Here is a 20,630-nt window from a genome sequence, read left to right as displayed (position 1 = left end):
GCGCCCGAGCGCCGCCGTTGGACGAGCAGTGCCCGCCCCCGCGCGCGAGCGCGGCGCTGATTGGTCGGCGTGGGAGCGGCCCGGCCAATCGGAGCGCCCCGCTCGCTGCCGGCCTTCGGGCGCCCTCCGGTGGCGCCGCCGCCCCGCAGAGCGCCCCCTGGCGGCACCGCCGCGCACGGGCAGCGCCGGGGCGGGACCGGGCGGGGCGGGCGGGGCGGCACCGGGAGGCGGTGGCAGCGCCGGACACGACGGGCTGAGCCTCCCCCACCGCCCCCCGGTGCCTGGGCCGGGGATGGGGAACGTGGAGAGCGCGGACGGGGAGGCGCTGCCCCGGGGCCCGGGAACACCGGCGACCCCGGGGGGAGCCGGACTGTTCGCCCCGGGCAAGATGCCGATGCCGGAGCCCTGCGAGCTGGAGGAGCGCTTCGCCCTAGTGCTGGTGAGAGGCCGACCCCCGCCGCGCTCCCCAGTTCCCGGTGCTCACCCTCCCTTCCCGATGTGCCCCCGGTGCACTTCGCCCGTTCGCTCCGTCGGTGCTCCCGCTGAGCGCCCCCCGGTTCATCCCTCCCCGGGACTCCTCCTCATGCGCTCTCCCGGACCACTTGGCGGGCATCGGGCACCGCCGGGACGCCACCGCCGCCCGGAGCCGCCAGGGGCGGGCGGGGAGCGCCGGTGCCCGCGGGGATGGGCAGTGGCGCGGGGCCGTGGGGAACACCCCACCCGGGAGAGCCCCGGGGGTGACGCCACTCCCGGTGCCACCGCGGGAGCCCCCGAGGCCCGGGGACTTTGCAAGCCGGGAAAGTCCGGTCGGGGCAGCGCGCGGGGCTGCAGTCGGGTTTCCCCGCGGTTACGGGGGACCGCAGGGCTGGGATTCCCCGTCGGCTGCGGGGCTTCCCGGTTTCCCGGTGGATGAAGTGGTTCCCGTTGGGCGCGGGCGCCCTGCGCGGTCCCCAGTCCGCTGTCACAGCCGGGGCGGTGGCCACCCTGCTGCCACCGCGGCCCCGGGACGTGGCTCCGCAGTGCCCCCGGTGCCACCGGGACCACCAACACCGCGGAGGCGTCCCACCGGCGCTTGGGTGGCCCACGAGCCGTCCCGGTGGCCCTTCCGCGGCGCCGGCTTTGTTTTGGGAGGGGAACACCGTGGCTGGGTGACACCGGTGCCCCCCGGCAACCGGCCCCGCCATCCCGGTGGGAGCCGCCGCCAGCGGAAGCCGCAGCCGGGCAGGAAATGCCGAGTGTGGTCCCACGGGGCTCTGGAAGCCGAAACCGGGGGCACCGGGGGCCACCGGCACCCCTGGCGGGGGCGCGTCCCGCCGGTGCCGAGCGGCTCCCGCCCGTCCCGCATCCCACGCGGGGCGGATGCGGCCGCCGGTCTCCGCGGGGCCCGTACCGGGGGGGACACGGTGCCGGGGAGGGGGGTCACTTTGCAGGGTGGTGGCACCTGCCTCCCCCAAAATGTCCCCGCGGCCGTCGGCAGCGCCCGGTGCCGTCCCGGCTGCTGCCGGGGGCGGAAAATATTCCATCATGTGATGGAAACGCGGCGGCCCCGGAGGCGAGGATCCGCCCCGGAGCCCCCCAGCCCCGGGCCGGACTCCAGCCCCGGTACCGCCGTTTCCCGGTGGGATTCAGCCCCGGGATAGCCACGGGGGCTCCCGGTGGGGCGGACGGCGGAGGAAGTGGCGGGCCGGGAGCGGCCGCGCTCCCACCACAAAGGCAGGAAACGGAGCGGCGGGAGCGGCGGGAGCGGCGGCCGCGCTTCAAACCCCCCGCGGGCGCCCCTCGCCCCCGGCCGGGGTCTCTGCGCCTCCTTCCCGCCCCCGTTCCCAGCGAGGCCCGGGATTTTACCGGCGGCCAAAGGGGAATATCCGCAGCCCCGTGGGGAGGGCACGGTGCCCCTCTGGGGGCAGTTTTGGTGGCACGGTGCTGGCGATCACTCCCGTGGCAACCTGCGGGACCCCTTGGCCGGGGGTTCTCGGCCTCGCCCGGGCCCCGTCCCGGTTTCCCGTGGCACCGGGATGAGAAGGGGAGGGCCAACTTCAGCGGGCACGGGGCGTGGAGCAGCCACTCCTGCTAACGGGGCTACCCCGAGCTGCGTCACTGGGGTGGCATCTCCCACTAGGGTGACATCGCCCACATGGGCTGGCATCTCTCCCTGGGGTGGCATTGCCCATCAGGGCAGTCCCAGACCCTCTGGCATCCCTGGTGCCCACTGTGGCACCCCATTTGTCCTGTGCCACATCCCACACTGAGGATCCCGGGGTCTTCCCAGTGACCCCGGGCCAGCACCGGTGCCAGGCCTTGTGCCCGGTGTCCCGGTGAGCAGCCACCAGTGCCAGGCCTCATGTCCGGTGTCCTGGTGAGCAGCCACCGGTGCCAGGCCTTGTGCCCGGTGTCCTGGGGAGCTGACACCGGTGCCAGGCCTTGTGCCCGGTGTCGTGGGGAGCTGGCACCGGTGCCAGGCCTCGTGTCCGGTGTCCTGGGGAGCTGGCACCGGTGCCTGGCCTCGTGCCACGGTGGGCAGCGGAGGCTGCGGTTGTGGCAGGGAAGCGGCTGCAGACAGGAAGGATGCGTCAGGGATGGCGAGATTTGGTGCCGCCGGTGGTTGGCACCGGCCCCAGTGGCACTGCTGTGCCCGTGCCACGTCTGTGCCCGCTGGTGCATCGCGGTGCCGGGGACTCTGGCTATGTCACGGGTCAGGGTGCCCTTAGAGGGGACCCTGGCTGTGCTGTGGGTGCTTTTTGGGGGTCTCGGTGGCCCTTGGGGGGGGCACTGTCCCCATGTCCCTCAGGGTGCCATCCCCCCTGTGTCCCCAGAGCTCCATGAACCTGCCCCCGGACAAAGCCCGCCTGCTGCGCCAGTATGACAACGAGAAGAAGTGGGACCTCATCTGTGACCAGGTGGGGCTGGGTGGCCCATGGGGCTCCTGGTGACACCGGTGCTGCTGTCCCAGTGTCACCACCACCCTTCTGTTGTCCCCAGGAGCGGTTCCAGGTGAAGAGCCCACCCCACACCTACATCCAGAAGCTGCGCAGCTTCCTGGAGCCCGGTGTCACTCGGAAGGTGAGGGGCTGGGGGCTTTGGGGGAGCCCTGGGGGCTTTGGGGGAGCCTCGGGGGCTTTGGGGGAGCCTCGGGGGCTTTGGGGGGCACGGCTCAGCCTTGCTCTGCCCCCAGAAGTTCAGGAGGAGGGTGCAGGAGTCGACCAAGGTGCTGCGCGAGCTGGAGATCAGCCTGAGGACGAACCACATCGGGTGAGTGTGGGGTCCCGGGAAGGGCTGTGGGGTCCCGGGAGGAGCTGTGGGGTCCCGGGGAGGGGCTGTGGGGTCCCGGGGAGAGGCTGTGGGGTCCCAGGGAGGAGCTGTGGGGTCCCGGGAAGAGGTTGTGGGGTCCCAGGAGGGGTTATGGGGTCCCAGGGAAGGGCTGTGGGGTCCCAGGGAAGGGCTGTGGGGTCCCAGGAGGGGTTGTGGGGTCCCGGGGAGGGGCTGTGGGGTCCCAGGAGGGGTTGTGGGGTCCCGAGGAGGGGCTGTGGGGTCCCAGGAGGGGCTGTGGGGTCCCAGGAGGGACTGTGGGGTCCCGGGGAGGGACTGTGGGGTCCCGGGAGGACTGCGGGCTCCGGTCACCGGCCCCGCACAGCTGCAGGGGAAGCCGGAGGCGCTGCAGGAACCGAGCCGGTTCCTGCCCCGGCCCGCGGGCAGCTCCCGGGGGCGGATGCCGGGGGCGGACGGGCCGGTGATGACGCCCCGAACGAGATCCCGGCCGGCTCCTCCCGACCGACCGGAGGGGGCTCGGTCGGCACCATCCCCGAACCGGCGACACCCCGACCCACCCCGGGGTGCCCCGGAGAGGCGCGGGGCGGGATGGGGGGGTCCGTCCCGGGGCTGTTGGGGACATCGGCGGCGGGTGCCCGGTGGCACTGCCCGGTGGCACGGTGCTGCCCGGGGGTGGCTCACGCACGTACCGGCCGTTCCCCGCCGCCGGCCCCGCTCGTCCCTGCCCACGGCCCCAAAATAGCAGCAACCGGAGACAGGAAACGGGCTGAGGGGAGGGGGCTGGCGGCGGCAGGAAAGGGGCGGCCGCGGTCCCCGTGGCTCCCGGACGCACGGCTGGGGCAGCACTGGGGACCCCCGGTACTCCTGGGGGACCCCCACCCCGTGCACCCCAACCCTTCCTTCCCCCTGGGCACAGCACCCCGCAAGAGCGCCCCGACACCCACCCAAGGCTCGGGGCACCCCGATTCCTTTCCCGACACCCACCCAAGGCTCGGGGCACCCCGATTCCTTTCCCGACACCCACCCACGGCTCGGGGCACCCCGATTCCTTCCCCCGGGAGCTCCCCGGGGTGGGGGTGCACCCCAGCACCCAGCCCCGTGTCCCGCCCAGCCCTGCGCTGCTCAGATAACCCCGCAGGGCACCGCGGATAACGGAGGGGCTGCACCCATCCCGGCAGTGCCCCCGCCGTGCCCTCGCCGCCCCGGTGCCCGGACAGGGGTGCCCCGTGCCGGGGGGATCCCCGGTTCCTGCGGGCTCTGATGGGTGCCCGGTGCCGCAGGTGGGTGCGGGAGTTCCTGAACGCGGAGAACAAGGGGCTGGACGTGCTGGTGAACTACCTGTCCTTCGCCCAGTGCGCCGTGATGTGAGTGGGTGAGGGGGTACCCGCGTGAGGGGGGTCCTGGGAGTCCTTGGGGGGCGTGGAAGTTCCTGGTGGCCCCTGCCAGAGCTGTGTGCCCCCCGTCAAAGCCCTGTGCCCCCCGCCAGAGCCCTGTGCCCCCCGCCAGAGCCCTGTGCCCCCTGCCAGAGCTTTGTGCCCCCCGCCAGAGCTTTGTGCCAACCATCAGAGCTTTGTGCCAACCATCAGAGCCCTGTGCCCCCCGCCAGAGCCCTGTGCCCCCTGCCATAGCTGTGTGCCAACCATCAGAGCTGTGTGCCCCCCGCCAGAGCTGTGTGCCCCCTGCCAGAGCACTGTGCCCCCTGCCAGAGCTGTGTGCCCCCCGCCAGAGCCCTGTGCCCCCCGCCAGAGCCCTGTGCCCCCTGCCAGAGCTTTGTGACCCCCGCCAGAGCTTTGTGCCCCCTGCCATAGCTGTGTGCCCCCCGCCAGAGCTGTGTGCCAACCATCAGAGCCATGTGCCCCCCACCAGAGCTGTGTGCCCCCCGTCAAAGCCCTGTGCCCCCTGCCAAAGCCCTGTGCCCCCTGCCAGAGCTGTGTGCCAACCATCAGAGCTGTGTGACCCCTGCCAGAGCTGTGTGCCAACCATCAGAGCCCTGTGGCCCCCACCAGAGCCATGTGCCAACCATCAGGGCCATGTGCCCCCCACCAAAGCCGTGTGCCCCCGCCAGGTTGGATTTTGAGGGCCTGGAAGGCGGCGAGGATGGCGCACTGGAGAAGCTGCGCTCCTGGAGCAGGTCCATCGAGGATCTGCAGCACCCCAGCGCCCTGCCCGCCCCCTTCAGCAGCAGCCTGGCACGCTCTGCCCGCCAGACCGCCCTCCGGTACGTGCCCGGGGGTGTCCCGCCGTGGGGGTACACCCTGCCATGGGGGACATCCTGCCATGGGGGACGCCTTGCCATGGGGTACACCCTGCCATAGGGGTACACCCTGCCATGGGGTAGGTCCTGCCATGGGGTACACCCTGCCATGGGATACACCCTGCCATGGGGGGATGTCCTGCTGCAGGGCTCGGGCTGGCCACGGCACTGCTGCTTGCTGCCCGCTGTGCTGTGTGCCGTGGTGTGTGCCAGTGTGCCATGATGTGTGCCGGTGTGCCGTGGTGTGTATCAGTGTGCCATGGTGTGTGCCAGGGTGCCGTGGTGTGTATCGGTGTGCCATGGTGTGTGCCAGGGTGCCATGGTGTGTGTCATAGTGTGTATCGGTGTGCCGTGGTGTGGCCGTGCCAAGTTCTGTCCCCCCACGCCTTGTGCCATCGTGCCTGGTGCCACTCACTGCCCTGCCCCGTGCCGTGCCCATCACCTGCACGGCACAACCGCAGTGCCCGGAGCTCAGGCTGTGCCTCGCCCTCGCTGTGGCCGTGCCGTGCCACGTCCTGTTCTGCCTGGCGCGCTGTGCCCGCCCTGCCGCTGGCAGCCCTGGCACTGCCGTCGCTGTCTCACCGTTGCCACCCCGCCTGTCCTCTGCCCCACGGCTCCGCTCACCCGCTCTGGCTCTGCCCCCGCGCCCCGGGGTGACGCGCCCCGTCTCTGCTTCCAGGGCCGGGGTGCCCCTCTCTGGCTGTGCTCTCTCTCTGTCCCCTCCGTGCCCACCTCGCCGCTCGCCCGCCGGCCGGGTAAGTACCGGCTGCCCGGGGCCAGCCCGCTGCTCGCCGTGGCATCGCTCCATCTCTGCAGACTGTCCTGTCGCCCTCCTGCCGCTTCTCTCTGCCTTTGCCCCTCCGAAATCCCACTGTGCCCATGCTGTGCCCACACTGTGCCCACGCTGTGCCCACGCTGTGCCCACGCTGTCCCTTGTCCCCCCCATCGGGTGACCGTGTGCCCTGTCCCGCAGCTACGGCACGCTGCCCAGCCGCAGGGCGCTGAAGAACTCGCGCCTGGTGAGCCAGAAGGACGACGTCCACCTCTGCATCATGTGTCTTCGGGCCATCATGAACTACCAGGTACCGTCACCCCGCGGTGGGGACACCGTTGTCACCGGTGCCACCAGAGCTGACGCTGTTTTCTCTCCGTCCCCGCAGTACGGCTTCAACCTGGTCATGTCTCACCCCCACGCTGTCAATGAGATCGCCCTGAGCCTCAACAACAAGAACCCGAGGTGAGGGAGGGGCTGCAGGGTGGGACAGGGGCTGCAGGTGGGACAGGGTCTGCAGGGTGGGACAGGGGCTGCAGGGTGGGACAGGGGCTGCAGGTGGGACAGGGGTTGCAGGTGGGACAGGGGCTGCAGGGTGGGACAGGGGCTGCAGGGTGGGACAGGGGCTGCAGGGTGGGACAGGGCCCCTGAGCTGGCTGGGCCGGGGGTGACACCAATGGTGACGCTGTGGGCAGGATGAAGGCGCTGGTGCTGGAGCTGCTGGCGGCCGTGTGCCTGGTGAGGGGCGGCCACGAGATCATCCTCGCCGCCTTCGACAACTTCAAGGAGGTACGAGGGGAGTGGGGACGGGAACCCGGGCTGGGATGGGGGAATGGAGGGAGACAGGACCGGCTTGGGATGGGGGGAGTGAGGGCACCAGAATCAGGCTGGGAATGGGGAGCAGGACCCCGGGAATGGAGGAACTGGGGACCCCAGGAGCAATCTGGGGTGAGGGAAACCCCAAGAGAAGGCTGGGGTGGGGACACCAGGGTCCCCCAGGAGCAATCTGGGGTGAGGGAAACCCCAAGAGAAGGCTGGGATGGGGACACCAGGGACCCCCAGGAGCAATCTGGGGTGAGAGAAACCCCAAGAGAAGGCTGGGATGGGGACACCAGGGTCCTCAGGAGCAATCTGGGATGAGGGAAACCCCAAGAGAAGGCTGGGATGGGGACACCAGGGTCCCCAGGACCAGGCTGGGAAGGGGAGTCTGGAGTGCAGGGGATGGAGGGATCAGGGAAGATGAGGAATGGGGGGTCTGGGAACACCAGGACCAGACTGGGATTAGGGTAGTGGAGTCCAGGAGATGTGGGGGGCTCCAGGTTAACCCCATTTCTGCCTGCTCAGGTGTGCAAGGAGAAACACCGCTTTGAGCGGCTGATGGAATACTTCCGCAACGAGGACAGCAGCATCGACTTCATGGTGGGACACCCTGTCCTGGGCGAGGGGGAGGCTCTCGGGGGGCCGGGAGGACTCCTGGTGACACCAGCACTGCCTGCAGGTGGCCTGCATGCAGTTCATCAACATCGTGGTGCACTCGGTGGAGGACATGAACTTCCGCGTGCATCTCCAGTACGAGTTCACCAAACTGGGGCTGGAGGAGTTCCTGCAGGTACGGGGGGTGGAGGGGCAGGGGAACCGTGTTGGGGTCCCCCCCATCCTTGACGCTGCCTTCGTGCCCACAGAAGTCGAGGCACACGGAGAGCGAGAAGCTGCAGGTGCAGATCCAGGCGTACCTGGACAACGTCTTCGATGTCGGGGGGCTGCTGGAGGATGCTGAGACCAAGAATGTGGCCCTGGAGAAGGTGGAGGAGCTGGAGGAGCACCTGTCCCACGTACGTGAGCACGGGGGGATGTGGGGGTGTTCCTCGCTGGGTCCCAGGGAGATCAGCGGTGACACCAGGGCTGTCTCTGAGCTGCTGTCACAGCCCTGTCCCTCTGCCCAGCTAACGGAGAAGCTGCTGGACCTGGAGAACGAGAACATGATGCGGGTGGCGGAGCTGGAGAAGCAGCTGCTGCAGCGAGAGAAGGAGCTGGAGGTGGTCAAGGTGTGCTGGGGAGGTGTAGGGGCTGTGGGGAGCGGGGAAGGGTCCCGATGCCCCCGGGATCCCCCCGGGCTGACGCTGGCTGTCCCCAGGAGACCTACGAGCACACGAGCCACCAGGTGCACACGCTGCGCAGGATGATCAAGGAGAAGGACGAGGCTTTCCGGCGGCACTACGGCTCCGAACCGCCGCCGCTTCCCAGCGCCGCCGAACCGCCGCCTCCGCCGCCGGAGGAGCCCTCGGAGGAGACCCTGCGACCCCCGGTCCTGCCCCCCGTGGAAGCCGCGCCCCCCCCGCCGCCCCCGCCGCCCCCTCTGCCGCCCCCCGCGCCCCCGCTCCCAGGTGAGGAGGGGGCACCGGGCCGGGGCAGCCCAGAGCGGGGTGTGCCCAGGGCTTGGGGGGCTCCCGAGGCTGGGTGTCCCCAGAACTGGGGTCTCACCCTCTGATGGCTCCACAGGGAAGTGTCCCCCGGCCCCGCCGCTGCCCGGGGCTTCACCCTCCATCGCCCTCACCGTGGGGCTCTCAGGTACGTGGGGGTGAGGGGGGACCGTGGGACGGGGACAGAGAGGGTGTGGGCACTGTGGGGACTGGGACTGTGCAGGGACAGTGGGGACAAGGATTGGGGACAGGAAGGATGTGGGGACCACGGGGACAGGGACAAGGGATAGGGAAGGGTTGCAGGCACCAGGGTGCTGGGGTCGCAATCCTCAAGGAACACCCACTCAGGGACCCCAGCATGGGGACTGGGTGGCCCAGGGGTTGATGACACCAGGCTCAGGTGGCTCAGGGTGGGCACAGGACATGTCCCCGTGCCCCGGGGGTGCTGAGCTGGCTCCCACCCCTCTGGCAGCCATCCGGATCAAGAAGCCCATCAAGACCAAATTCCGCTTGCCTGTGTTCAACTGGACAGCGCTGAAGCCCAGCCAGATCAGCGGGACGGTGTTCAGCGAGCTGGACGACGAGCGTGTGCTGGAGGTGAGCCCAGGACCCCTCCCCACCTGGGCACCCCCAGCCCCACTTCTGACCCCCCTTGTCCCCCCAGGACCTGGACCTGGAGCGCTTTGAGGAGCTGTTCAAGACCAAGGCGCAGGGCCCGGCGCTGGACCTGGTGTGTGCCAAGAGCAAGGCGGCGCAGAAAGTGGCCACCAAGGTGACACTGCTGGAGGCCAACCGTGCCAAGAACTTGGCCATCACCCTGCGCAAGGCCGGCCGCAGCGCCGACGAGATCTGCCGGGCCATCCACACGTACGGGCTGCTCTGGGGGGGGGGCAGAAATGGGGCAGGGAGGGTCAGGAATGGGGTGCAGGGGGTGGGCAGGGTTCAAGGGGGCTGGTAGGGGTGCAAGGGGGTTGGTTGGGGTGCAGAGGGGCCAGGCAAGGTGTGGAGGGGCTGGCTGGGACAGGGGACAGGTGGTCTGGCTCAGGTTCTAGTGGCTCAGAGTGCAGGGGGGGTCTGGATGGGGTGTGGGGGTCTCAGGCAGGGTACAGGGCCTTGGTTGGGGGACAATGGGGACAGTTGGGACACAGAGGAACCAGCTGGGGTGCAGAGGGACCAGGCAGGCTTCAAGGGGACTGGCTGCATTGTAGAGGGTTTGGTCAGGGGGCAAGAGCTCTGGTTGGGGTTCAGGGGGGTCAGACAGGGTACAGAGCCACTGGTTGGGGTGCAGGGGGGCTTGTTGGGGTCCAGAGGGTGCAGGCAAGGTGCAGCAGGCCTGGTTGGGATGCAGGAGGGACAGGCAGGGTTCAAGAGGGCTGGCTGGGGGGCAGAGTGGCTGCTTGGGGTTCAGGGGACCTAGGCAGAGTACAGAGGGTCTTGGCAGAGGTGCAGTGGGAGTTGTTCGGGGTTCAGGGGTGCCAGGCAGGGTGCAGAGACTGTCTAGAATGCAGAGGGGCTTGTTGGGCGGCAGGGGGTCTGGCCAGAGGAAGGAGGATCGACAGGAGAGCCAGGCAAGGTGCAGAAGGGCTTGTTGGGGCGCAGAGGACTGTGTCTGACCGGGCTTCAGGAGGTCCTGGCAGGGTACAGAGGTCCAGGCAGGCTGCAGGGGCTCTGGCTGTGGTTCAGGGTGGCCAAGCAGGCCGCAGGGAGCTGGGCTGGGATCTAGAGTTGCCAGGCTGGGCACCGCCGGGAGCTGCTCCCCAACACTGCGGCGCGGGGCAGGTTTGACCTGGCGACGCTGCCGGTGGATTTTGTGGAGTGCCTGATGCGGTTCCTGCCCACGGAGGCGGAGGCCAAGGCGCTGCGGCAGTACGAGCGCGAGCGGAAGCCGCTGGAGGAGCTGGCGGACGAGGACCGCTTCATGCTGCAGTTCAGCAAGGTGGAGCGGCTGCCGCAGCGCATGGCCATCATGGCCTTCCTCGGCAACTTCGCCGAGAACATCCAGATGCTGACACCGGTATGGAGCTGGGGAGGGGGACACCAGACCCAGCTGCAGCCTGAACCCCAGCTGAGCCCCCCTGTGCTGTCCCCCTGCAGCAGCTCAACGCCATCATCGCGGCCTCGGCCTCCGTTAAGTCGTCGCAGAAGCTGAAGCACATGCTGGAGGTGGGGCTGTGAGGACGGGCTGGGTGGGGGTCCTTCACTCCAGCCTCGCTGTAGCTGGGTGTGGGGGATCCTGTGGGGGTCTCGCTCCCTCCTGACCCTCCAATCCCGCTGTTTTGCCCCTGCAGATCATCTTGGCGCTGGGCAACTACATGAACAGCAGCAAACGCGGCGCAGTCTATGGCTTCAAACTGCAGAGCCTGGACCTGGTGGGCAGCCCCTCCCCGGCTCCCTGGGACCCCGAGGTTCCCATCCCACAGCCCTGACCCCCTCCCCAAATCCTCCTGCAGCTCCTGGACACCAAGTCAACAGACAGGAAGATGACGCTGCTGCACTTCATCGCGCTGACGGTGCGGGAGAAGTACCCAGAGCTGGCGACCTTCTGGCAGGAGCTGCACTTTGTGGAGAAGGCTGCGGCAGGTGCCCCTCAACCCGTGCCATGGCCCCACCTCGCTGTCCCGGCCCCACACAGCCGCTGACCCATCCCGTGTCCCCGCAGTGTCCCTGGAGAACGTGCTGCTGGACGTGAAGGAGCTGGGCCGGGGCATGGAGCTGCTGCGGCGGGAGTGCGGGCAGCACGAGAGCGCGGTGCTGCGCGGCTTCCTGGGCGGCAGCGAGGGGCAGCTCGAGCGGCTGCAGCGCGACGCGCGCACGGCCGAGGTGAGGGCGTCTCACACCCGGCCTGGCACCAGCCACGGGCACACCTGCTCAGCCACACCTTGTCTTGCATGCTCCTTGTGCACACCTGGCCATCCACACCTTGCTCTGCACGCTCCTCTTGCACTCCTGCTTTTCTCTGCGTGCTCCGTGCCATTCTTCATCATCCACACCTTCTCCTGCATGGTCCTCGTGCACACCTGGCCATCCACACCTTGTCTTGCATGGTCCTTGTGCACATCTGGCCATCCACACCTTGTCTTGCACGGTCCTTGTGCACACCTGGTATCCCACACCTTCTCTTGCATGGTCCTCTTGCATTCATGCTTTCCTTTGCATGCTCCGTGTCATTCTTCATCATCCACACTTTGTCTTGCACAGTCCTTGTGCACACCTGGCCATCCACACCTTGTCCTGCATGGTCCTTGTGTACATCTGGCCATCCACACCTTGTCCTGCATGCTCCTTGTGCACATCTGGCCATCCACACCTTGTCTTGCATGGTCCTTGTGCACACCTGGTCATCCACACTTTGCGCTGCATGCTCCTTTTGCACTCCTGCTTTTCTCTGCATGCTCCGTGCCATTCTTCATCATCCATCCACACCTTGTCCTCTATGGTCCTTGTGCACATCTGGCCATCCACACCTTGTCTTGCACAGTCCTTGTGCACACCTGGCCATCCACACCTTGTCCTGCATGGTCCTTGTGCACATCTGGTTCTGCTCCTGGCTCTGCACACTCCTCGTGCACACCTGGCCATCCACACCTTGCTCTGCACGCTCCTCGTGCTCTCCTGCCCTGCTTTGCCCACTCGTGGTGCCCTCCCTGCTTTGCACCCCCCCTGTGCCGGACACTGCCCGTCCCTGACCGCCGCTCCTGTGCCAGGACGCCTACAACACCGTGGTGCGGTATTTCGGCGAGAGCCCCAAGACCACCCCCCCGTCGGTCTTCTTCCCGGTCTTTGTCCGGTTCATCCACTCTTACAAGGTGAGGTGGGGCCGGGAGGGGATGCCCTGCAGGTGAGTGACACCATGGTGGGGGAACGCTGACACCCCCTCCCCGTGTGGCCCGGCAGGACGCGGAGCAGGAGAACGAGACGCGGAAGAAGCAGGAGGAGGTGATGCGGGAGAAGCTGCTGGCACAGGAGGCTAAAAAGCAGGAGAAGGTTAGTGGAGGCAGGCACGGGGTGGGTTGGGGTTAGGGGGGCACAGAGGGGACCCCTGTGTTCCTAACCTGGACCTCCCGTGCCTCCCTCGCAGCGGAACAAGTGGCAGCAGCAGGAGCTGATCGCGGAGCTGCGGCGGCGCCAGGCCAAGGACCACCGGCCCATGTACGAGGGCAAGGATGGCACCATCGAGGACATCATCACCGGTACGGCCCCCTCGGCCCCTGGCCCCCCGCCCTGGCCCTGCCAGCCACGGGGGCTGACGTGTCCCTGTCCCCCCGTCCCCTGCCCGTGCCCCCGCAGCGCTGAAGAGCGTCCCCTTCACTGCCCGCACGGCCAAGCGGGGCTCCCGCTTCTTCTGCGACCCGTCCCACCACGACGAGTCCAGCTGTTAAGAGCCCAGGTACCACCTGCATGCTGGATCCCCTTGGATCCCACCTGGATCCCCCTGGGTTCCCCCCTGTCCCCGCATGCCCCCTTCTGCACACCCCCTCCCTGCATGTTGTCACCCCAGGGTGTGCCCCAGTCTTTGGATCGGGGCAAGATCCCAGTGCAAGGCTGGATCCCAGCGCAGGATCCCAGCACAGGATCCCAGTGCAAGATCCCAGTGCAAGGTTGGATCCCAGCAAAGGATCCCAACTCAGAGCTGGATCCCAGCACAGGATCCCAACACAGAGCTGGATCCCAACACAGAGGTGGATCCCAGCACTGGATCCCAGTGCAAGATCCCAGTGCAAGGTTGGATCCCAGCAAAGGATCCCAGCACAGGATCCTGGTGCAAGGCTGGATTCAGGCACAGGATTCCAGTGCAAGGCTGGATCCCAGCACAGGATCCCAACTCAGAGCTGGATCCCAGCACAGGATCCAAAGACAGAGCTGGATCCCAGCACAGGATCCTGGTGCAAGGCTGGATCCCAACAGAGCTGGATCCTGGCACTGGATCCCTGTGAAATGTTGCTAGCCAGCATGGAGTCCTGGCACAGGATTCCAGTCCAGGATGCTGGTGCAAGGCTGGGTCCCAGCACAAGATCCCAGCACTGGATCCTGGTGTAAGGCTGGGCCCTGGCACAGGATCCCAGCACTGGATCCTGGAGTAAGGCTGGATTCCAGCACAGATCCTGCTGCAATACTGGATCCCAGAGTGGGCTCTTAGTGCACCACTGGATCCCAGGGCAGGATCCCAGTGCACTACTGGGTCTCAAGATGGGATCCCAGCACAACACCGGATCCCAGGGTGGTATCCCAGTGCACTACTGGATCCCAGGACAAGGTCCCAGTGCATTACTGGGTTCTGGGCAGGTTCCCAGTGCAAAACTGGAAGCCAGAGTATGGTCCCAGTGCCCTGCTGGAGCCCAGAGCGGGGATCCCAGAGCACACTGGGTCCTAGGCCAGCGCCTGGAGGACGCACCCTGTGGTGCCTGTACTCTGGGGGGGTCACCTGGACACCCCCTCAGGCCAGGCCAGGTGTCCCTGGCTCTGTCCCTGACTGTTCCTTCCATCCCACAGCCCGAAGGTGGATCCGCCTGTAGCCAAGCAAGGCTAAGGAGCCCGACCGGGGGGCAGGGGAGGACTGGGGCTGTCTCAGTCCCTCCTCACCCCCTCTGCCCCCCAGGTGCCCAGTGAGGCTCCGTCCTGCCCTGACACCATGTGGAACAGGGCCAAAACGTCCCCGTGCCACCATTGTCACAGGTGACATCCCTGTGCCCGGGGAGACCCTGCAGCCAGCCCACCCCCTGCCACCCAAGGCAGAGGCCAAATCCATCTGTGGTGGGGCCCCAGCATCAGGAGCTGACCCCTGGGGTGCTCCCTCCCCGTCAGGGTCCCCTTGTCCCCGGGGGCCTCACTGCCTCAGAGCCCCCAGCCCCACTACAGGGACCAGAGGGACCCCTCCACCCCGCGCTCGACACTTTGACCACTGATGTGAACACTAAGTGCCAAAAAAAAAAAAAAAGGGACCAAAGCCAGGCTGGGGGGGCACCGGGAGAGGGGCAGAATGGTGCCCCCCACCCCAGGACCCCCCTGCCCCTCCCCCCGCAGTGACTTTTTGTACATGTGAAATATATGGAGTCTTTTACATGGCCAGTGCCTGATTTGGGGGAAGGTGGTGGGGGCACAGAGGCAGCCCAGGAGACTGGGGAGCCTCCCCAGGCCAGAGGTTCTGTGTCTGGGGGGACAGGGAGGGGGCACAGAGATCTGCAGGGACCAGACATTTGGCAGAGCTTTGCAGTGCTGTTATTAAAGCTGTGGGATTAAGGAGAGGGGGACCTGCTCTGAGATGGAACTGGGAGCCCCCCACATCCCCAGCCCCACTCCAGTGCGGGGGGGTCCCAGTTGACCCCACTTTTGGTGGCTATGGGGGGACTGGGAGCAGACTGGAGGCTGGGAGGGGCCGCAGGGGGAGCAGGATGAGGTCCCAAAGGGAGTGGAGGGGCAGGATGGGGCCAGGAGGGCAGAAAGGGCTTGTGGGGTGGAATATGGCCATGGGGGTGTGAGGGGCTGGGAGGGGGTTGGATGCCACCCCAGCCCCTCAGCAGCGGCACAAGGTCCTGGCCTCCCTCGCTGAGCCCCACCAGCCCAGGGATTAGCCCTGAAACGGGGAATAAAAGTTTCCCCTAATCCTCTTGGGGGGATTACCAGCACTGCCACGCCCAGGGTGGGATCTGGCCCGGCCTCAGCCCCCCCAGCGCCACTGCTGACCTGGGACCTTTAAATCCACCCACACAAACCCCCTGTTCCATCCTGGGGGACCCTTGGAGATGCTGTGGGCAAAGATGCTGCTGTCCAGCCGTGTCCGTCTGTCCATCCATCCGTCTGCCAGGCTTAGGCAGGTCCCACGTGCCCTCAGTGACATCCCGAGTCCCCAGTGCTCAGGGCAGGATCCCAGTGCACATCCCGCTGCTTTTCGAGGGTCACTGGAGATGCTGCAGGCAAGGCCGCTGCTGCCCGGCCGTGTCCATCCGTGTTCATCTGTGTCCGTCCGTCCGTCTGTCCATCCGCTGGGCTCATTGATGAGCTCGGTGACATCCACTCACACAAACCCCCAGCACCGTCCCACGCCTTCAGAGGTGCTACAGGACACTGCTGTCCATCCACATCCAGCCGTGCCCGTCCTGTCCGTCTGTCCGTCTGTCCGTCTGTCCGTCCGCGAGGCTCCAGCCGGTCCCTACGTGCCCTCGGTGCCGCCGTCGGGCTCGGACGGGCGTCGCTCGCCCTGGGCCGCGGGCGCTGCCAGGCTCTCGGCCTGCAGGAGCAGGTTGCAGCCGAGGAAGAGGATGGCAAAGGTGACGGCGAGGCAGAGCACCAGGACCACGGCGATCTGGGCAGCCTCGCTCGCCCCCGTGTCCTCGCGGGTAGTGTTCATGTCCCCCTCCTCCTCCTCCTCCTCCTCCTCCTCCTCCTCCTCCTGGTCTTCCTCCCGGGAGCGAGTGTGGCGGTGACAGACGGGAGGGTTTAAGTGATGTCAAGGGCTGTCTTATCCTCCCTCCACGGCCCCCCCGGCAAGGGGCAGCAGCTTTGCTCCGCCCTGGAGCCCCTCTGGAGGGGTGCAGGTACTGCCAGGAAGGGGGAGTCACCCCAGCTCCCTCCTTGGGTGCCTTGGGGGGCAGCTGGGGCTGCCCAAGTGCCCATTCTGCCTGTCCCCACTGCAGCCACTCAGCCCCACTCAGCACTGGGGTGCAATGGGGACCCAGTGGCTCAGGGGACCCCCAGCTCAGCCCCATGGTGCGACTGTGCCATAGGGACCCCCAGCTCAGCTCCAATCACTGGGGTCCCCCAGCTCAGCCCCATGGTGTGAGTGTGCCATGGGGACCCCCAGCTCAGCTCCATTCACTGGGGACCCCCAGCTCAGCCCCATGGTGTGAGTGTGCCATGGGGACCCCCAGCTCAGCTCCATTCACTGGGGTCCCCCAGCTCAGCCCCATGGTGTGAGTGTGCCATGGGGACCCCCAGCTCAGCTCCATTCACTGGGGTCCCCCAGCTCAGCCCCATGGTGTGAGTGTGCCATGGGGTCCCCCAGCTCAGCCCCATGGTGCGATTGTGCCATGGGGACCCCCAGCTCAGCTCCATTCACTGGGGTCCCCCAGCTCAGCTCCACAGCACAGGGGTGCAGTAGGGACCTCCCAGCTCAGCCCCTCAGTTTTGGATGTGATGGGGACCACCAGCTCAGCCTCAGCATCCACTTCCCCCCTCCCACGGCCCCCACAGCCAGGATGTGACCAGGCTCCATGTGAAAGCAGAAACACTTTATTTTTGGGGCAGCTCTGGCCCCTCCAGGGACAGGAGTGACACCGGGGGACGGGTGATGATAAGGGACACGGCCAGCACTGGCTGTGTGGCACCAAGTGCGCTGCAGAGGGGTGGGGTTCAGGTGTCACCCAGATCCCCAGCACGCTCTGCCAGGCCCCAGCACCACTTGGAGCTGGTGCCACACATGCCCTGAGGACTCACCCGGGTCATCAGCCAGGCTGGAGCCACGGAGCCAGTTCTCCAGGATGGACAAAACCCCACGGCATAAACCAAGGAGCAGCAACCCCCAAATTAAAGGCCAGGCCAAGCCAAGCTCGTCCCAGAGGCTTTCTGGAGGTGAAGGAGGGGATCCAAAAGTCCCAAAAGTGCCACAGCCCACGGTGACCCTGCCTGGGTGACACCAGCCCTACAGCGCCAGCGTGTCCTTGATGAGCCGGCGCATGGTGGTGGTGACTGAGGTGCCCAGGGAGTCCGTGATCTGGTAGGAGATCTTGTACAGGTAGGGCTGCACGTCCTTCAGGCTGGTGTCGAAGACATTGTCCACCTCGGACTGGGTGGGCATCTTGGGCAGGTACTCGTGGCGGTTCATCACCTCCACGATGTTGATGATCTTCTCGCAGAGCTTCTCGCCCACCTTCTCGCGGCAGATCTGCCGCTCCTGCTCGTTCGCCAGGTTCACCACGTTCACCTTGATGGTCCAGAGCTCCCAGGGAATGCACTCGTCCGAGAAGGGCCACCTTGACTTCTTCTTCTGGTAGAACTCCAGGGAGATCTGCCCCATGCCGTCGGAGCCGGAGCCACGCAGCGCGTCCTGCGTGACAGCACGGGGCTCACGGGGGAACGGGGACTGACCCAGCCCTCCTCGGGCACGTCCCACTGGGTTTTACAGAACCACAGAATATCCTCAGCTGGAAGAGACCCCCAAGGATCATCCCAGGCAAACTCCTGGCCCTGCACAGGACACCCCAACAATCCCACCCTGTGCCGGAGAGCAGTGCCCAAACCCTCCGTGAGCTCTGGCAGCCTTGCAGCCATGCACACATCCTGGGGAGTAGTTCCAGTGCCCAAGCACCCTCTGGGGGAAGAACCTTCTCCCAGTATCCAGCCTACCCCTTCCCTGCCACAGCTCTATCCGTTCCCTCGGTCCTGTCACTGTCCCAGGGAGCAGAGATCAGAGCTGCCCTAGGGATGAAGCTGATGCATCTCCTCCAGCTGAACAGACCTAATGCCCTCAGCTGCTCCTTTTAATCCACCCACACCAGCCCCCTGCTCCATCCTGGGGGACCCTTGGAGATGTGTGCCTTCCCTTTAATGCCTTTTATGCTCCCACGTTCACCCTGCTGGCCCCTCCTTACCTTGAACTCCCCGACAGCCTTGCGGAGGGCCCGGTCGAGCTCCTCAGAGGAGACGCGGACGTAGGCGAAGTCGATGAAGTCGCAGTCCACGTCCTGGGTGCCCACGGTGCCGATGGAGTAGGTGCCCTCCTTCTTGTAGTGGAACTTGCCGGTGCTGCGGTGCAGCAGGATGGTGTGGAGCACGGCCAGCATGGCCTCCTCCACCTGCCGCCCCTCCACCGACACCTCCAGCACCTCGGCGCGGCAGTTCATGGCAGGGGCGGCGCCGGAGGGGCCACAGCAGCGGCTGCTGAGGGGACACCAGGGTGGAGGGGGAGTTGGCTGCAGCCCGGCTTGGCCGACAGCCGCTGTGTGCTGGTGGCCCGGTGCCCCGCAGGGAGCCGGTGTGGCCCTCCCGGGAATCCACAGGGACCCAGACGTGCTGATCTGAGTGCCCCACATGCCACAAGCATCCCGGCACCCTCGGTAGAGGCCCCCCGTAGCCCCACAGAGATGGGGTTGGTTGAAGTCCCTCACATCCCACAGACATGGGCCCTCCCACACCCCAGGAGGGTCCAGGACTCGGTGCCCCAAAGGGATCCAGGGGTCCCAGGATGGGCGGGCTCCCTCCCAAATATCCCGGTCTGGTCCCCTCACACCCCAGGGCTGTGTCCCAGTGCGTGCCCGCCCACCCAGTGTGGTCCCAGCACAGCCCCTCGGTATCCCACAGGGACCAGACGTCCTGCCTGGAGCCCCCAACAGCCCAGGGAAGCGCAGATGTCCTGACCCGCTCCCCTCACACCCCAGCCTGGCACACAGCGACGCCGGGAGTCCTGGGACGGGCTCTGCAACACCCCAGATGTCCTGCTCAGGTCCCCTCAGGGATCCAAAACACCGGAGGGACCCGGGTGTCCCGGTACGGGCCCACCCTCACCTCACAGGAGCCCGGGGGGTCCCGGCTGGGCCCCCTAAAACACCAACACAGGTCCAGACGTCCCGGCCCGAGCCCACCTCAGCCTCCCACGGAGCGCCTCAAGTGCCCCGGAGGCTCGAGGCCCCGGGCCCCCCTCGGTCCCCTCAGCCCCGGTCCCGAGCCCGGCCCGGTCCGCACTCACCGCCCGGGCCCGACCATCTGACGGCTCGGCGGAGGGAAGTGGATCGTCCCATCTGCGCGGGGGGGTCAGGGCACACCACCTCCCACCGTAGCGGCCCTTCCGGCCATGGCCGCCGGGTTTCATCACTCTGAACTCCATTCTGTGAACTTGATTTTGCCCCTTCCGTGCCCTTCCCGGCCGCGGGGTGTCGCCGAGGGCGGAATCGCCGTTCCGAGTCCGCCCATTCCCCTCTCCCCGGTTTGGTTCGTTCCACAAGGGCCATAGAGCTGCAATCCCGCAGCCCAGAGCGGCTCAGCGGCTCCGTGGCGCCCCCTGTGCCGGCGGCTCCCCGCGGTACTGCAGTGGGGCGGTGTCCCCCGCTGACCCCTGCGGGGACAACGGGGGGACACGCGTGGGGACACCGGCCACAGGGGCACGGACCGGGCTCGTGGGGACCACAAACGCACGGGGGACACCTGGATATGGAGGGACACAAGGATATGGGACAGCAGGACCATGGTGAAATAAAGAAGCGGGGGGGGGGGGTGTCAACAGGGACAGATGGACACAAGGGACAGTGTGACACAGGGATATGGGGACACGGGGGGAATACTGGATAAAGGGACATGAAGGGGGACAAAGGGACAGTGAGACGGCTGGATATGGGGACAGGGATAGAATGGGGACGCAGGGCACAGGGTGTAGTGGAAGCAGGGACGTGGCGACTTCGGGGACACAGGAATAGGGGATGGATGGACATGGGGACACAGGGAACGGGGACATGAGGATTTGGGGCGCTGATCGGCCGCGCTGCCATGGGGACACATGGCTGGGTGTCAGTCGCAGCAGGAATGTGGCCGTGGGAGCCGGGCACACACCGACACAGCCGCGTCTGTACCGAGCAGCCCCGGGACCGCCGGCGTGGCCGGAGCTGTCCCCGGAGCTGCTGGTACCGTCCCCGTCCCTCCTGCAGCAGCCCGTGCCGAGGGAACGGGGACAGCGATGGTGGCCGAGGGCAGCCCTGGGCTGTAGGAGGGGACAGAGCAGAGCCGTGCCGTGCCGAGCCGTGCCGGCTGCCAACCCCGTGCCCACCGTGCCCGCTGTGTGCAGCTCCGCTGCTCCCGCCCCGACTCCCGTTCGCGGCCCCGCCGTGCGTCAGCGCTGTCCCCACGGCGGGGGCGGCGGCGGGGGGGACAGAGGGACCCTTGTTGTGTGTCGCCTCAATGTGGCCCTTGTTCCGCACCGGCCGCGGGTGTCCCC

General features: G+C 67.3%; 2 protein-coding genes across 5 annotated transcripts; one reads left to right on the top strand and one right to left on the bottom strand.

Moving 5' to 3' along the window:
* The first annotated feature begins 222 nt into the window (after positions 1 to 222).
* Positions 223 to 14,771, top strand: FMNL3 (formin like 3). 4 transcript variants are annotated; one of them, XM_032744829.3, is made up of 27 exons: positions 223 to 439; positions 2,814 to 2,897; positions 2,980 to 3,060; positions 3,173 to 3,249; positions 4,548 to 4,631; positions 5,333 to 5,485; positions 6,495 to 6,603; positions 6,682 to 6,758; positions 6,989 to 7,082; positions 7,638 to 7,712; positions 7,792 to 7,902; positions 7,979 to 8,125; positions 8,237 to 8,338; positions 8,428 to 8,677; positions 8,793 to 8,861; positions 9,186 to 9,310; positions 9,378 to 9,580; positions 10,493 to 10,727; positions 10,808 to 10,876; positions 11,002 to 11,082; positions 11,164 to 11,293; positions 11,373 to 11,533; positions 12,418 to 12,519; positions 12,608 to 12,697; positions 12,792 to 12,903; positions 13,001 to 13,100; positions 14,204 to 14,771. In XM_032744829.3, the coding sequence occupies exons 1-26, from the start codon at positions 293 to 295 to the stop codon at positions 13,090 to 13,092; spliced, it is 3,060 nt and encodes a 1,019-aa protein (XP_032600720.3). In that variant the 5' UTR covers positions 223 to 292; the 3' UTR covers positions 13,093 to 13,100; positions 14,204 to 14,771. The 4 variants fall into 4 exon arrangements, with proteins under 4 accessions (XP_032600720.3, XP_030115180.4, XP_032600722.3 ...); XM_030259320.4 differs by having other exon boundaries at positions 7,976 to 8,125; XM_032744831.3 differs by lacking the exon at positions 5,333 to 5,485 and having other exon boundaries at positions 7,976 to 8,125.
* A 2,152-nt stretch (positions 14,772 to 16,923) lies between these two features.
* ATG101 (autophagy related 101) lies at positions 16,924 to 19,410 on the bottom strand. The gene is given in 3 exon segments (NM_001245544.2): positions 16,924 to 17,753; positions 18,298 to 18,586; positions 19,392 to 19,410. Coding segments are annotated over 3 exon segments (711 nt in total). The 5' UTR covers positions 19,409 to 19,410; the 3' UTR covers positions 16,924 to 17,348.
* Between the last annotated feature and the right edge of the window lie 1,220 nt (positions 19,411 to 20,630).

This window comes from Taeniopygia guttata, chromosome 29 (genome assembly GCF_048771995.1).
Source record: "Taeniopygia guttata chromosome 29, bTaeGut7.mat, whole genome shotgun sequence".
In the NCBI taxonomy this organism is placed as follows: Eukaryota; Metazoa; Chordata; class Aves; order Passeriformes; family Estrildidae; genus Taeniopygia; species Taeniopygia guttata.
The sequence above is the reverse complement of the archived record's forward strand: the minus strand, read 5'-3'. Positions and strand labels throughout refer to the sequence as shown.